General features: G+C 46.3%; 1 protein-coding gene across 3 annotated transcripts in view; it reads left to right on the top strand.

The window, feature by feature from the left end:
- The window catches only part of Usp10 (ubiquitin specific peptidase 10), a 48,985-nt gene that overhangs the window by 24,970 nt on the left and 9,971 nt on the right, over positions 1-14,044 (top strand). For all 3 annotated transcript variants that reach the window (XM_042671443.1, XM_042671442.1, XM_042671441.1), the window contains exons 4-7: positions 3,121-4,152; positions 11,301-11,392; positions 12,392-12,501; positions 13,633-13,688. In XM_042671443.1, coding sequence (XP_042527377.1) covers positions 3,121-4,152; positions 11,301-11,392; positions 12,392-12,501; positions 13,633-13,688 — 1,290 coding nt within the window. The remainder of the gene's footprint in view (positions 1-3,120; positions 4,153-11,300; positions 11,393-12,391; positions 12,502-13,632; positions 13,689-14,044) is intronic.

Below are 14,044 nucleotides of genomic sequence, written 5' to 3'. Positions count from 1 at the left end.
AACCAGTTATCCTTCAGCTTCCATGGAGCCCTGTTGCTCTATCCAGAGGTGTTCTTTTTTTTTTTTTTTTTGGTCCAGTCGTGGGGCCTGAACTCTGGGCCTGGGCGCTGTCCCTCAGCTCTTCAGCTCAAGGTTAGCGCTCTACCACTTGAGCCACAGCGCCACTTCTGAATTTTTTCTTTTTGCTTATGTGGTGCTGAGGAATCGAACCCAGGGCCTCAGGCATGCAAGGCAAGCGCTCTACCACTGAGCCACCTTCCCAGCCCCCAGAGGTGTTCTTTTTAACAAAGCTATTCACAGTCTTGTCTTGCCCTTTTGCTTCTGTGTTTGGGTTAGGACTTCCTTAGCTCCTGGCGTTGATTGGAAACCTCCCAGTCCTGCCTGCAGCCTGGGTCATTGCAGTGCCCTGCGCGCTGAGGAGCCGTAGAGATGTGCTGCCTGAGCAGACCCACGTTTACCTGGGCTTGTTCTCCTTGCAACTAACCCATTATCTCCTTGCGGGTACTGAGGTTGAGTTCCCGTCTCCCCATTGTTAGCAGGCCTCCTGTCCTTCCCAACCTAGCAGACTGGGCTGGGTTGTGAGTGTTCGGCAGCTAGAGGAGGAACTGTCCTGCCCCCATCTGCCTGCAGTTAGGGGTTCACAGTGTGCTGTTTTGGTAGTCACTGTACCACTGAGGCACTTCTTTGCTGTCACATCACATTCTAGAATGTTTTTACTCTGATAAGTGAGAATTGAGATTGTCTCGGAACTAATCTATTTTGCACAAGCTGCACAGTGCGTTCTAACTTTAATTTAATGTGATTTCACAACATACTCCATCTCAGAGAAGAGGCCCCTTTCCCGATGAATGTCCTGCATATCTCTCGGACACTCATTTCAGCCCCTGTGGCCAGCATCACAGTGATACTTGAAAGCAGAACAGATGGCCAGTCCTAGATACAGGTGATAACAATTTATTTTTTTCCTCTTATTTTTCTTAAGAGTAAGGGGGAAAGATTACATGGATAATTTCATTGTATTAGTAGTTTCATATGTAAACTTTTAGGCACTTACTACTTTTCTAAGAATTACGTTTTGCTTTTGGTTAGGATTATAGCCCTTAACATCAGCTTGATATCAAAACAAATGAACAGTTCTAGACACTCTGGGCCCGTTTCCTGCCTTTCCTGTAACTGGCACCTAACTGGGCTCTCTCTTGTTCTGTTTTTCCTCTTTCAAAAATGTTCTCTTTTTTTTTTTTTTTTTTGGGTCGGTGGTGGGGCTTGAACTCTGGGCTTGGGCGCTGTCCCTGTGCTCTTCAGCTCAAGGAGAGCACTCTACCACTTGAGCCACAGTGCCACTTCCGGTTTTCTAGTGGTGTATTGGAGATAAAAGTCTCAGGGGCTTTCCTACCCAGGCTGGCTTTGAACCTTGATCCTCAGATCTCAGCCTCCTGAGTAGCTAGGATTACAGGTGTGAGCCACTGGTGCCCGGCTACCTGTATCTTTATTATTGAAGTCTTCACCACTCATGGCATTAATCTAGTAAGAGTTCACTTAGTTGACAGTTACCCCTATTCATCTAAGGGCCACTTTGAGACCTTAGTTAAAGTAGTCAGTGGAGGAGACTAAGAGAAAGACACTGGAAGTGCTCTGAAGTGACTTAGGCCTTGGTAGCTATAGAGAAGCCCTGGTAACAATGTCTTATGGCTTAAATTACATTGTCCAAAGTACACATTCTCTTCCTCAGACATAAAGTAAGCTGTAGTAAAGTGTGTCCAGGGTCTGAGAGCATAGATCACGTGGATGTGCACTATCTATCCATCTGTCTTTTTTTTTTTTTTTTGGTCGATTGTGGGGCCTGAACTCTGGGCCTGGGTGCTGTCCCTCAGCTCTTCAGCTCAAGACTAGCACTCTGTCATTTGAGCCACAGCACCACTTCCGGCTTCTTCTGCTTATGTGGTGCTGAGGAATCAAACCCAGGGCTTCAAGCATGCAAGGCAAGCGCTCTACCACTGAGCCACCTTCCCAGCCCCATCTGTCTAGTTTTGTGCTGGTTCCAAGGCTTGAACTCAGGACCTTGAGCTCTCAGCTTTTACTCTCAGGCTGACACTCACTTAAGACACACTTCCAATCTAGCTTTTCTGGTGCTACTTAAAGATAGGAGTCTCATGGATTTGTCTGCCAGGTTGCCTTCAAACCTCGATCTCCAAAACTCATCCTTCTTGGGCAGCTAAGATTCTAGGCGTGAGCCATCAGCGTCTGGTAGTTTTGTGTCTTTATTAAAAACATGTACTCTTTCACTGAGCTGTAGTCTCAGTGTTAAGGTTTTTTGTTTCATTTTTTTTGTTTGTTTGTTTTTGTTTTTGGGTCCGGTTGTGGGGCCTGAACTCTGGGCCTGGGTGCTGTCCCTCAGCTCTTCAGCTCAAGGCTAGTGCTCTACCACTTGAGCCACAGCGCCACTTCTGGCTTTTTTTTTTTTGCTTATGTGGTGCTGAGGAATTGAACCCAGAGCCTCATGCATGCAAGGCAAGCGCTCTACCACTGAGCCACCTTCCCAGCCCTCGTTTTTGTTTTTAATGGTGTTTTTTAAGTAGGTAAAATACCTTATTTATTTATTTAGTTAGTTGGTCACGGGGCTTGAACTCAGTCTGGGCGCTATCCCTCAGCTCTTCAGCTCAAGGCTAGTTCTCTACTACTTAGGGCCACAGCGCCACTTCTGGTTTTTTGGTGGTTAATTGGAGATGAGTCTCATAAACTTTCCTGCCTGGGCTGGCTTTGAACTCCAATCCTCAGATCTCAGCTCCTGCGTAGTTAGGATTACAGGCGTGAGCCACCAGCACCCATCCACTACTTAGTTTTTATTTCAAATTTATTTGAACTACATTCTGAAAATCTTCCTTAGCTGTGCAGGGTGTATAGGCTTTTGTATTTTATATTCTCAGTTAAATATAATTGAAGTTGCTACTATTTTCAACCTATTTATTCCACACAAAAACATCACAGCTTTATTAATAAAATAATTTTTAAGATTTCGGTTTTCAGAAAGAAAACAGGTAGTTTATCAGTACTTTTTTAGCATTGGTAGTGCGGTGTGTTTAGCTAGTAAAATATTTACTAATTGTTTTTTTCTCTAAACAGGTCAAGAATATCAGAGAATTGAGTTTGGTGTTAATGAAGTAATTGAGCCCAGTGATCCCTTGCCAAGAACTCCCAGCTACAGTATTTCGAGCACATTGAATCCTCAGGCCCCTGAGTTTATTCTTGGCTGTACAACTTCCAAAAAGACCCCTGATGGCATAGATAAAGATGCCAGCTACAGTTCCATTGACTGCCAGTACCCAGGCTCTGCCCTGGTTTTGGAGAGCAGTTCTACTGTGGAGACAGAAGTTTTAGAAGGTGATGTTTCAGGTGGCCTTGGACAGAGGGAGCGTAAAAAGAAGAAGAAGCGGCCACCTGGGTATTACAGCTACCTGAAGGATGGCGGCGACGAGAGTATTTCCCCAGAAGCCCTGGTCAATGGCCATACCAACTCTGCAGTTTCCGATAGCGTCGGCATGGAGGACGCAGACTTTATGGGGGATGTGCTCCTGTCAGTTACGCCCAGGACTTGTAACAGCCCCCAGAACTCCATTGACTTCATCAGCGACACTGTGCCTGGCAGTCCTTTCCCTGGAGCACTGGACGATGGCGATGCCAGGACTGCAGGGCCGCCTGAGGGCTGCCATGGGGCTGACCACGCGCAGCCCTGCCTCCCTGCAGACAGCCCGCTAAGGACAGCAGTGGCACAGCCCTACACTGGCCCCTGTACTACTGAGGACCTTCCAGTTGCTAACGGACAAATACTTGAATCCTCGGGCCAGGGCACAGCTGCCAACGGGGTGGAGTTGCACGCCGTAGAGAGCATAGACTCGGACCCTGCTAAGCGCGGGAGCACATCCCCTCCTGCCGAAAGCGCGGTTTCTGCGTCGGGCGCCATTCCCATTAGTCAGCCTGCCAAGTCCTGGGCCAGCCTCTTCCATGATTCTAAGCCCTCTTCCTCCTCGCCTGTGGCGTGTGTGGGAACTAAATGCTCCCCTCCTGCCCCATCCCCCCTGGTCTCTGAAAAGCATATTGAAGTCAAAGAAGGGCTCGTTCCAGTTTCAGAGGATCCTGTAGCCATAAAGATTGCAGGTACAGTCTAACAGGTGCAGGTTGAGTGGAGGTGGAAGCCAGCCTGCTGAATCGAGACAGTCATGGCTTACTCACGGAGCTGGATTGCTAGCACAGCAGTTGTAGACCACCAGTGCATTTACAGTATCTAAAAGGAAAGTAATCTAAAAATCAAGAAAGGGCTGGAGATGCAGCTCAGCGGTAGGGTGTTGGCCTACCATGCACAAGGCCCTGGGTTGGATCCCTAGTGCTGGAGAAAAAGGCGTCGGGGGAGGGAGAGGAGTGTCATGCCTTTGTGTTAAGTGGAAAAGCATTCATGTCTATTATGAATTCTTTTTGATTGACAAATTCTGTTTCTATTTCTTGCCTTTGATAAAAAAAATTCTGTTCTACTGTTTGTATAATGAACTTGTTACAGCTGTTAAATACTGTTGATGTGATAATTTCTGAGTGGTACTCACTTTGTACTCTGGTTTTTCTTAAGATATAAGCAGGTGTTTTGTGACTAATCCAGGGGCTTTTACTTAGAATGAACAGTGTTCATTGTCAGGTGTAGTAGCAAGCTGTAAAGTTCATCCTGTTATGGGTGCCTGGAGTTTCATTAGAAATAAAAGCAAGTTCTTTTGGATGGCAGTAGGGTGACAACAAGTAGTTCTGTCTTAAAAAGAGAACATTTATGGCCAGGTATGGTGTTATATCCCTGTAATCACAGCACTCAGAAAGCTGAGGCAGAAGGCTTGTGAGTTTGAAGTAAGCCTGAGCTATGTAGCAAGTTCCTGTGCATTAAAATAAAAAGCAAGAACTTTAATTCTTTTTTTGTTTTGAGACCAAGACTCCTTATGTAATTCAGGTTGGCCTGGAACTCTTACTTGTTTTTGTGCTGGTACTGAGGCTTGGGACTCAGGGCCTCATGTACTTAAGTTTTTCACTCAGGGCTGGTGCTCTACCACTAGAACTACTCTTCTGCTTCTGACTTTTTGCTGGTTAATTGGAGATAAGCGCCTTATGGAGTTTTCTGCCTGGGCAGACTTTACACCACGATTCTCAAATCTCAGGCTCCTGAGAAGTTGGAATTGTAAGCATGAACTACCATGCCTAGCTTGGCCTGCTTCATTTATTATATTTCAATTAGAATGTATTCATTACAAGGACCCACTTTCCCAAAGGTAGTGTAAGCCTTAAGCCATTGTGCAGTGTGGTTTAAAGTTTAGTTTTACTCTGTCATGGTAAATGCACGCTGTGGTTCTTTTTTAAATGTTCATTCTGAGTTCAGAATCATGAGAGCATTGGGTGCCCACAATTACTTTGCAGAGGCAAACTTCCTACACTGGAGAAATGTTCTCACTGTCTTTAAAAGGAGAAAGAAAAGCTTTATTTAAAATAATTTGCAGCACTACCCACAGGACTAGAGGCGTGCTATGTTAGTGTTGCCTGTGTTTCAGTCTAAAGTTGATGTGCTTTTTTAAGGCCCTTGGAGAGGGGCTCGGGTCTCCTGCCCACCTGTGCTGGTGCAGAGGGTGTTGCCACTCAGTCAGCTGTGTTGTTGTCTTCTAGTGGTGTGATCAGTGCTAACCCTCCCTCCAGACTCAGTTCCTTAGTCCTGCTTAGGTTAGGCCAGTTTGAAAGGTGTGTTAACTGTCTGAGCAGAAGCACAATTCCTTTCAGAGTTCTCATTGCTTTGTGCCTGCTTGTTGGCTGCTTTCAGCATTTCCCTGTGAAGTCCTACAGTGGTGGTAGTCACACACGGGTGGGGTCAGGACTAGGTGCAGTGGCAGTCTGGAGTTCCGTTCTTTTTGTCATGTTCTACCTGTGGAAATACTTCATAGGAATATGTTATGGATCAGATTCAATGTCATAGATTCCCTTTAACAGGAATTCCCCTTAGTCTAAATTTAGACTTTTCTTTTTTAAAAACTAATTTCTTTTTTTAAAAATTTACTTTTTGTTTATGTGGTATCAAGGAATTGAACCCAGGGCCTCATGGATGCTAGGCAAGCACTCTACCGCTAAAACGTATTCCCAGCCTTAAAAATTAGTTTATTTTTAAAGGTCTTGAACTCTGGGCCTGAGCGCTGTCCCTCATTCAGCTCAAAGCAAGCACTCTACCACTTGAACCACAGTACCACTTCCAGTTTTCTGGTGGTTTGTTGGAGATCAGAGTCTCACGGACTTTCCTGCCTGGGCTGGCTTTGAACAGCAATCCTCAGATCTCAGCCTCCTGAGTAGCTAAGATGACAGGCATGAGCCACTAGTGCCTGGCACCAGTTTTTGATCCCAAATTAGTTTTGTTTTTCCAGTGCCCACCTTTCTGGACAAGGTCCCCTGTCAATAAATCTGCTTAAGTAAAAGCTTACTTATTTTTATATAACCTAAGGAAACTGGTATTAGGAAGGCAAGTCAGTTGTAAAGTGGATCAGGAATGACATTGAGGCAATTAGAGTGAAGTACTAGCCCACCTTGATGCCTCATGTCCATTGATCCCCTTGAAGCCTGCTGCTTGCAGGGCCCCCTTGGCGTTCTCCTCCTACCGGTAAGCCCATGTCCAAGAGAGGTGAAGGATGAGCGTGTCACTGGAACACTAACCCCAAAAGAAGTATGGATTTAAATAAAGCAGGCCTTCTTAGGAGTAGAGTTCATGTCTGGCTGGTTTATGTTACTCTTAGAGGGGATATTGTCCATTTTCAGTAGTAATAATAGCCAGGAAGGGAAGAGGAGGGAATTTGAACATGTGAATAGCTTGTATAGGGCAGTGGCTGCAGAATATCTCACTTACCCACATTCAGGAGTAAGTGTAATGAGTACGCCTGCCGCCTGCCCACATTAGCACATTTGGCACTCTACATACGAAGCTGCTTTTTTTTTATTTTTGATCATGGGGCCTGAACTCTGGGCCTGGGCGTTGCCTCTCAGCTCTTCAGCTCAAGGCTAGCGCTCTACCACTTGAGGCACAGTGCTACTTCCGGCTTTTTCTGCTTACATGGTGCTGAGGAATCCAACCCAGGACCTCAAGCATGTAAAGAAAGCACTCTGTCACGGACCCAGACTAAACTGCCATTGAGTGTTAATAGCACAGCTATTTTGTGCTTCATGTTTCAAAGTCATATTTCTGTATAGCTCTAAATGTACCTGAATGATCTGTCCAAGTAAAACTGCAATGAAAGAGAACTAGGTAAAACCTGCTTTTGGAGTCTTCAGCTACATCACCTCCTGTGTTGTCTGGTCTGTGATGTGGCACAGTGGCTTTATCCCACAGTAGTTGCTAGGGAGCAACAGAGCTATTACAAATTGACTAAATTTCCATGTTCACATGCATTTTATGTAAAAACCAAAAGGCGTCCTAAGACTTGTTCTGTGTTTTGGTGGTCTAAAAGTCATACACATACACATACCCTTCACTTTAATGGGAAAGATTTTCAAGTAGTTTTGAGTGTACTTCTTTTTGTGCTGGACATATGCACTGTTTCTGAGCTTTTTTGCTCAAAACTAACACTCTACCATTTGAATCACAGCTCCACTTTCTGCTTTTTTTTTTTTAAGTGGTTAATGAGAGATAATAGTCCTGTGAACTTTCCTGCATGGGCTAGCTTTGAACTACGATCCTCAGATCTCAAGATTCTAGGCATGCAATGATCAGAGAGAGTGCTCCATCTGAGGAAGTATTGCCCCTTTGTAGAACACTACTTCTGTGGATGGAGTATCCAGCCTGTACTGAGTTTCACGTGCTCTTGTGCTCTATCTGTTGTGAACTGACCTGAGACCCTTTGGTGCTGGCACGTTCTTTGCTTTGTTGCCCTCCCCATGCGTGGGCACAGTAGCCTGTGTTTTGCACAGTGATGATGATGAGAAGGAAAGCCAGGGAGTGTTCTAGGTGACTGAGGTGACAGCTGTAGGTCAGCAGCCCAAGTGTAGTCCCCACAGGCCAGTTATTCTAGCCAGGGGAATGAGCGGAAGTTCTGCACCTTGCAGTTTATGGATTTTTAAATGTTAATAGGACCAAATTTTAGGAAAACAAACTTTGATACATAGAAATCTGTGTAAAAATAACCGTAGCTTCTATTGGGAAAAGATTACAGTGCTAGTACTGACCTTGAGTATATAAATTATTTCGGTTGAATCATTTGTGGCAGTGTGTGAACTTCATTTATCTCAAGATAAAGGAAGCAAGTTAGTTTTTTCTGTATGTTAACAGATTTCATAAGAAAGTTGAATAAGAATTTAGCCTGCGTTTTCACAAGAGTGGTGATAAGAGTTTCAGTGTTTCAACTTTTGAGTCATGTGGACATTTCTTCCTGTTCCATCAACACTGTTCTGGGCAGCTGAACCCACTAACTATAGTTGATGTTAACACTGCTATATTTGCTTTAGACCTTTTTTTTTTTTTGGGGTCCGGTCGTGGGGCCTGAACTCTGGGCCTGGGCGCTGTCCCTCAGCTCTTCAGCTCAAGGCTAGCGCTCTACCACTTGAGCCACAGCACCACTTCCGGCTTTTTTCTTTTTGCTTATGTGGTGTTGAGGAATCAAACCCAGGGCCTCAGGCATACAAGATAAGCCCTCTACCACTGAGCCACCTTCCCAGCCCAGACCTTTTTTTGTTTTTTTAATGCTAGTCCTGGGACTTGAATTCAGGGGCTGGGCACTGATCCTGGTCTTCTTTGCACATTTGAGCCACAGCTTCACTTAAGGCTTTTTGGTGTGAATTGCAGATAAGAGTCTCACTTTCCAGGCTGGCTTCAAACCAAAACCCTCAGATCTCAGCCTCTTAAGTAGCTAGTATTACAGGTGTGAGCCACTGACACCCGGCCAGATGTTGTTTTTAAGGGGGTTTCTATCCAGATGGTGGAATGCTGGTACTACAGAGCCCACAGTGACACAGGAAAGCCACAGGTAGCCCAGGGAAGAAACTGCTTTCAGTCAGACTTATTGGGAGAATGGAACTGGGGCCTTTTGGCAATGCTTATAACGGGTGGAAACTGTATTTTGGTGTATGAAATACCACTAGAATGCAATTTTAGGTTCACTATTCAAAGCTAGCCTGGGCAGGAAAGTCCGGGAGACTTACCTCTAATAAACCACCAGAAAACCGGAAGTGGCGCTCTGGCTCAAGTGGTAGAGCACTCGCCTTGAGCTGAAGAGCTGAGGGATAGTGTCTAGGCCCAGAGTTCAACCCCTGGGACTGACCAAAAAAAAGAAAAAAAAATCTAGATTGCTGACAGCTCTTCTGTCTGTTCTCTTAAATCTGTGAATCTAAGAATAAATAGTATGTGGGGTTCTTTGAAAGACTGATGAAGGTGGAAAGAAGTGCTGAGCACCCTCTCTAGTGAATGCACCCAGTGTGCTTTGGTTCCGCAGCTGGGTTCTGAGGTTCTGCTTTTCCTTTTGTTTGGTTCTTGCAGTTACTGTACATGCCACTAGGTGATGCTAAGACCCTGGAACGTAATGCTATAGGAAAGGTACAGACTTAAAAAACACCTGCCCATCAGATAATCTGAAAAGCAAACCAGAAGTTATGTCAGTTATTAGTCCCTGCTAGAGAGTTCAGGTAGAGGGGATAGTTCTGACCTGTGTAATTTCCCAAGTGCTCACAGGAAAAGAAAGGGTTTGTAGTTGGCTTCAGGTTGGGTGTACTCCAGTGGCCGGGGCTCCAGGCTGCTGCAGTCATGCTGGCCAAGCTCACCGCGGTCATGGCAGGAGCTTGTTCCTGTGTGCTGGCTTGTCCTGTGTTCCCCTGGGGAGCAGAGTCCTTTGGTCATGAATGGTGTTGACCATCAGTAGTCGTGTTTCTGAGTGTTCAGAGTAGTACACACAGGAGGGAAGTTTCGCATGTGTCGTGGAGGCCTGGCCTTGCTTGGTTCCTTCAGCTGACATCCATGCCTTCAAGACCTGTCCCCATCTCTCCTCATACCTCACCTGGAAGACTGAGGGCTCTCCCACCCAGAAACTGGAGTGTGTCCTTCTCACTCCCAGCTCCTTCCCTCCTGTGCCCGCTGCTGGCCAGGCCTCCTGCTGAGTGGTCCACACTTGTTCTCTGCTCTTGTCATCTGAGTGCATGCTTTCCACCTTGTGTTGCAGCAATGCCTGTGTGTGTGTGTGTGTATGTGTGCGCGCGCATGCACACACACATGCGTGATGCAGCAGGAAAGATGAATCCTCCCTGCAGTGGAGAAGCTATGCACGTTGAATGACTTGTGCCTGAGTCTTGGACCTGGTGCAAATAGCCAACACGTGCCCATGTTGTGTGTCTGAAAAACAATACAGGTCCAGGAGTCACACACTGCGGCCTTCAGGCCCTAGTCCAGCCACCCAGGTCCTGTATAGTCACAGGCCTCAGTTTCTTCAGAGTAAGTCCAGCCAGTTAGCACTGGTGAGGGTAAAGCACTGCTTGGGGTCGTGTCCACGCGTCCCAGCCAGTGCTCTCACCGTATTCTTAATGCTGCCCAGGTCTGGGAGACCTTGTCTTATTTGAAGATTTTTTTCCTTCTTTTTGGCTGGTATACAGTTTGAACTCAGGACCTGGACTCGGGCTCTCTTGCCTGCCTGGTTGATGCTCTTCCCCTGGAGCCACGCCTCCAGCCTCTGTTTTAGAGCATTATTAGTGGTGCGTCGCTAAAATGGGATTTTCATAGCTTTCTTGAGGCTGAAGAGCTGTCAGCAGGTGAATCTGAGGGCTGAGTGTGAGAGGCTGCATAAACTGTGTAACTGCATAGTTTAGGGAACGGGTTGAATTGGACTGTGAATGGAGAAACAGTACTGTCACCAGAAAGAGGGTCTTTACTCACTGCAGCCAGTGGGCACCATGGTGCTGTGCTGGGCATGCTGTCAGCTACTGGAGTTCAGATGTAGTGTGTGCGTGTGAAAGGCCCACTTAGTGTCAGAGAGACCTGGTCAGCAGGGAAGGGGAAAATCCTCTCTCTCCAGCCTCTTCCCTAATGTGTTGCTTTATGTATTTTCTGGTAATTGTGCTCCTTGGTATACGCTGGTGCGAAGGTCAAGACAAAGAAGGACAGGCTGGGGGCGGTTTAAACTAAATGAGGTGTTAACAACGGAGTTTTGACAGGTAACCTACCTTTTGGAAAGGATGTGTACACATGTGGACTAGAAGCTGTGAAGGGGTTTAAGGGCTGCTCCTGGGAATGTCTTTAATCTCTGACACATGCTTCTTGACTCTTTCAGAGCTGCTGGAGAATGTAACCCTAGTGCATAAGCCCGTGTCCTTGCAACCACGGGGGCTGATCAATAAAGGAAACTGGTGCTACATTAATGCTGTATCCTTCTTGGACGCACTCCTCCCCCCACCCTGGCTGGCTGTGGTCTCCGCCTGGGTGCATTGGACTTGGGGCAGCTTCCTCAAGGCAACTAGTTCATTACTTGGTCTGCCCACCTTGTAGATAGGGTTGTCCTAACCCCAGCTACTCTGCCCTCCAAGAGGATTTGTGGACCAGCTGATGACTATCATTCTCTTACTGGCTTGGGATGGCCCAAGTAATAAAACAGAATGAATCCCTTGTGTTGTGATATGGGTATCAGTCTTCTCCTGGGTTTACCGCATGCACTGCCTTGCACAAGACCAAGTTCTTAAGTGTTTATTTGATTTGTGTCTGTGCTAGGGCTTGAACTCAGGGATCCAAGTTCTCTTTTTCTCTCTCAGCTGGCATGCTACCATTTGAGCCACACTTTCCACTTTCAGGTTTTTACTGATTAATTGGAGATGAGACACGCATGGACTTCCTTGCCTGGGTGGGCTTCAAACCAGTCCTCAAATCTCAGCCTCCCGAGGAGCTAGGATTATAAACATGAGCCCAGTGCCTAGCTTCCAAATTCTTGCGTGTAAAGCTGACCACATGGATCCTTACACGGACCAACAAGGCAGCTGTCCTGTGACTAGTTGGTTTATTCTTTTTGAGTTTTTGTCTTCTTGGTTCTTTAGTTTTTTTTTTTTTTTTAGTGTGTGTGTGTGTGTGTGTGTGTGTGTGTGTGTTGATCCTGGACCTTGTCCTTGAGCTTTCTTTGCTCAAGGCTAGTACTCTATTACTTGAGCCACAGCTCCACTTCTGGCTTTTTGTGGTTAGAGATAAGGGTCTAAGGGTCTCATACACTTTTCTGCCTGGGCTGGCTTTGCACTAGTCCTTAAATCTCAACCTCCTGAGCAGCTAGGATTATAGCGGTGAGCACCAGCGCCCGACATAAGCTCTTGTATTTAATGTGTGTCAGGGGAAGTGCTGGGTTGTTTCCTTTCCTTTACTTGTCTTCCTGCCACAATCCAGACACTGCAGGCCCTGGTTGCCTGCCCTCCAATGTACCACCTGATGAAGTTCATCCCTCTGTACTCCAAAGTGCAAAGGCCTTGCACATCGACACCCATGATAGACAGCTTGTAAGTAAGGGGTCAGTCTTCAAGGGAGTGGGAATTCCCAGGAATCATTCAAATTTGAGGAGTTAAAACAATCCTGAGGGGCTGGGAAGGCGTCTCAGTGGTAGAGCGCTTGCCTTGCATGCATGAGGCCCTGGGTTGGATTACTTAGCACCGCATAAGCAAAAAGAAAAGCTAGAAGTGGCGCTGTGGCTCAAGTGGTAGAGCACTCGCCTTGAGCTGAAGAGCTGAGGGACAGCGCCCAGGCCCAGAGCTCAAGCCCCACAGCCAACACCCCCCCCCCCCCCAAAAAAAATCCTGATATCCTACACTTCGAATTGTCTAGTTAAAAAGATGCATCATTTGTGATTATGAATGGAATTCGTAAACTAACTAGAAATGGAGTGTTGTGTATCTATAATTCTCAGATTCAGTAGAGAATAGTGTAGCCCTTAGCAGGTTAAAATAACACTTAAGCTTGGCACTGGTGGCTCATGCCTGTAATCCTAGCTACTCAGGAGACTGAGATCTAAGGATCACGGCTCAAAGCCAGCCTGGGCAGGAAAGTCTATGAGACTCTTATCTCCAATAAGCCACTAGAAAACAGGAAGTGGTGCTGTGGCTCAAGTGGTAGAGCGCTAGCCTTGAGCTGAAGAGCTGAGGGATAGCTCCCAAGCCCAGAGTTCAAGCTCCACAACTGACCAAAACAAAAAATAATAATAATAAAGTTGCACTTAAATTATGTCAAAACTATATGAAAGCCAGGTGCTGGTGGCTCACGCCTGTCATCCTAGCTACTCAGGAGGCTGAGATCTGAGGATCATGGTTCAAAGCCAGCCTGGGCAGGAAAGCCCATGACACTCTTATCTACAAGTAACCACCAGAAAACTGAAGTGGTGTTGTGGCTCAAGTGGTAGAGCGCTAGCCTTGAGCTGAAGAGCTGAGGGACAGCACCCAGGCCCAGAGTTCAAGCTCCACAACCGACCAAAAGAAAACCCAAAAAACTATTAATGTAGTCAAGATTTAAGGATTCACTAGTTATTGTAGCATTGTTCACCTACAATCTACTGTACTCACACTGAATATTCTACTTAGCCATTTGTAGTCACACTTCAAGTATGTCTTCTTAAAAATGTACTTTTCCTCCCTGTTTAGTGTTCGGCTAATGAATGAGTTCACTAACATGCCAGTGCCCCCCAAGCCCCGGCAAGGTAAGTGAGTTGCAAAGCTCATTGCTAAGGGCTGTCTGGAGTAGGAGTGGGCTTCTTGGACTACAGCCAGTTTGGGGAGGGGGCCCATCCATCCATCTATCCATTTATCCATTGTGAGACTTGAACTCAGGGCCTGGACTCTGTTCCTGAGCTCTTTTGCTCAAGGCTAGTGCTCTTCCCACTTTGAGCCACAGCATCACTTTCAGTTTTTTTGTGGGTTAATTGGAGATAAGAGTCTCATAGACTTTGCCACCTGCCCAGGCTAGGCTGGCTTTGAACTGCGATCCTCAGATCTCAGCCTCCTGAATAGCTAGGATTGCAAAAGCGTGAGCCACTTTTACTTAAAACACCCATGT

The sequence above is a fragment of the Dipodomys spectabilis genome, unplaced genomic scaffold (assembly GCF_019054845.1).
Source record: "Dipodomys spectabilis isolate Male_0828 unplaced genomic scaffold, ASM1905484v1 ptg000628l, whole genome shotgun sequence".
NCBI classification, from domain to species: Eukaryota; Metazoa; Chordata; class Mammalia; order Rodentia; family Heteromyidae; genus Dipodomys; species Dipodomys spectabilis.
This window is presented reverse-complemented; position numbering and strand designations above follow the sequence as displayed.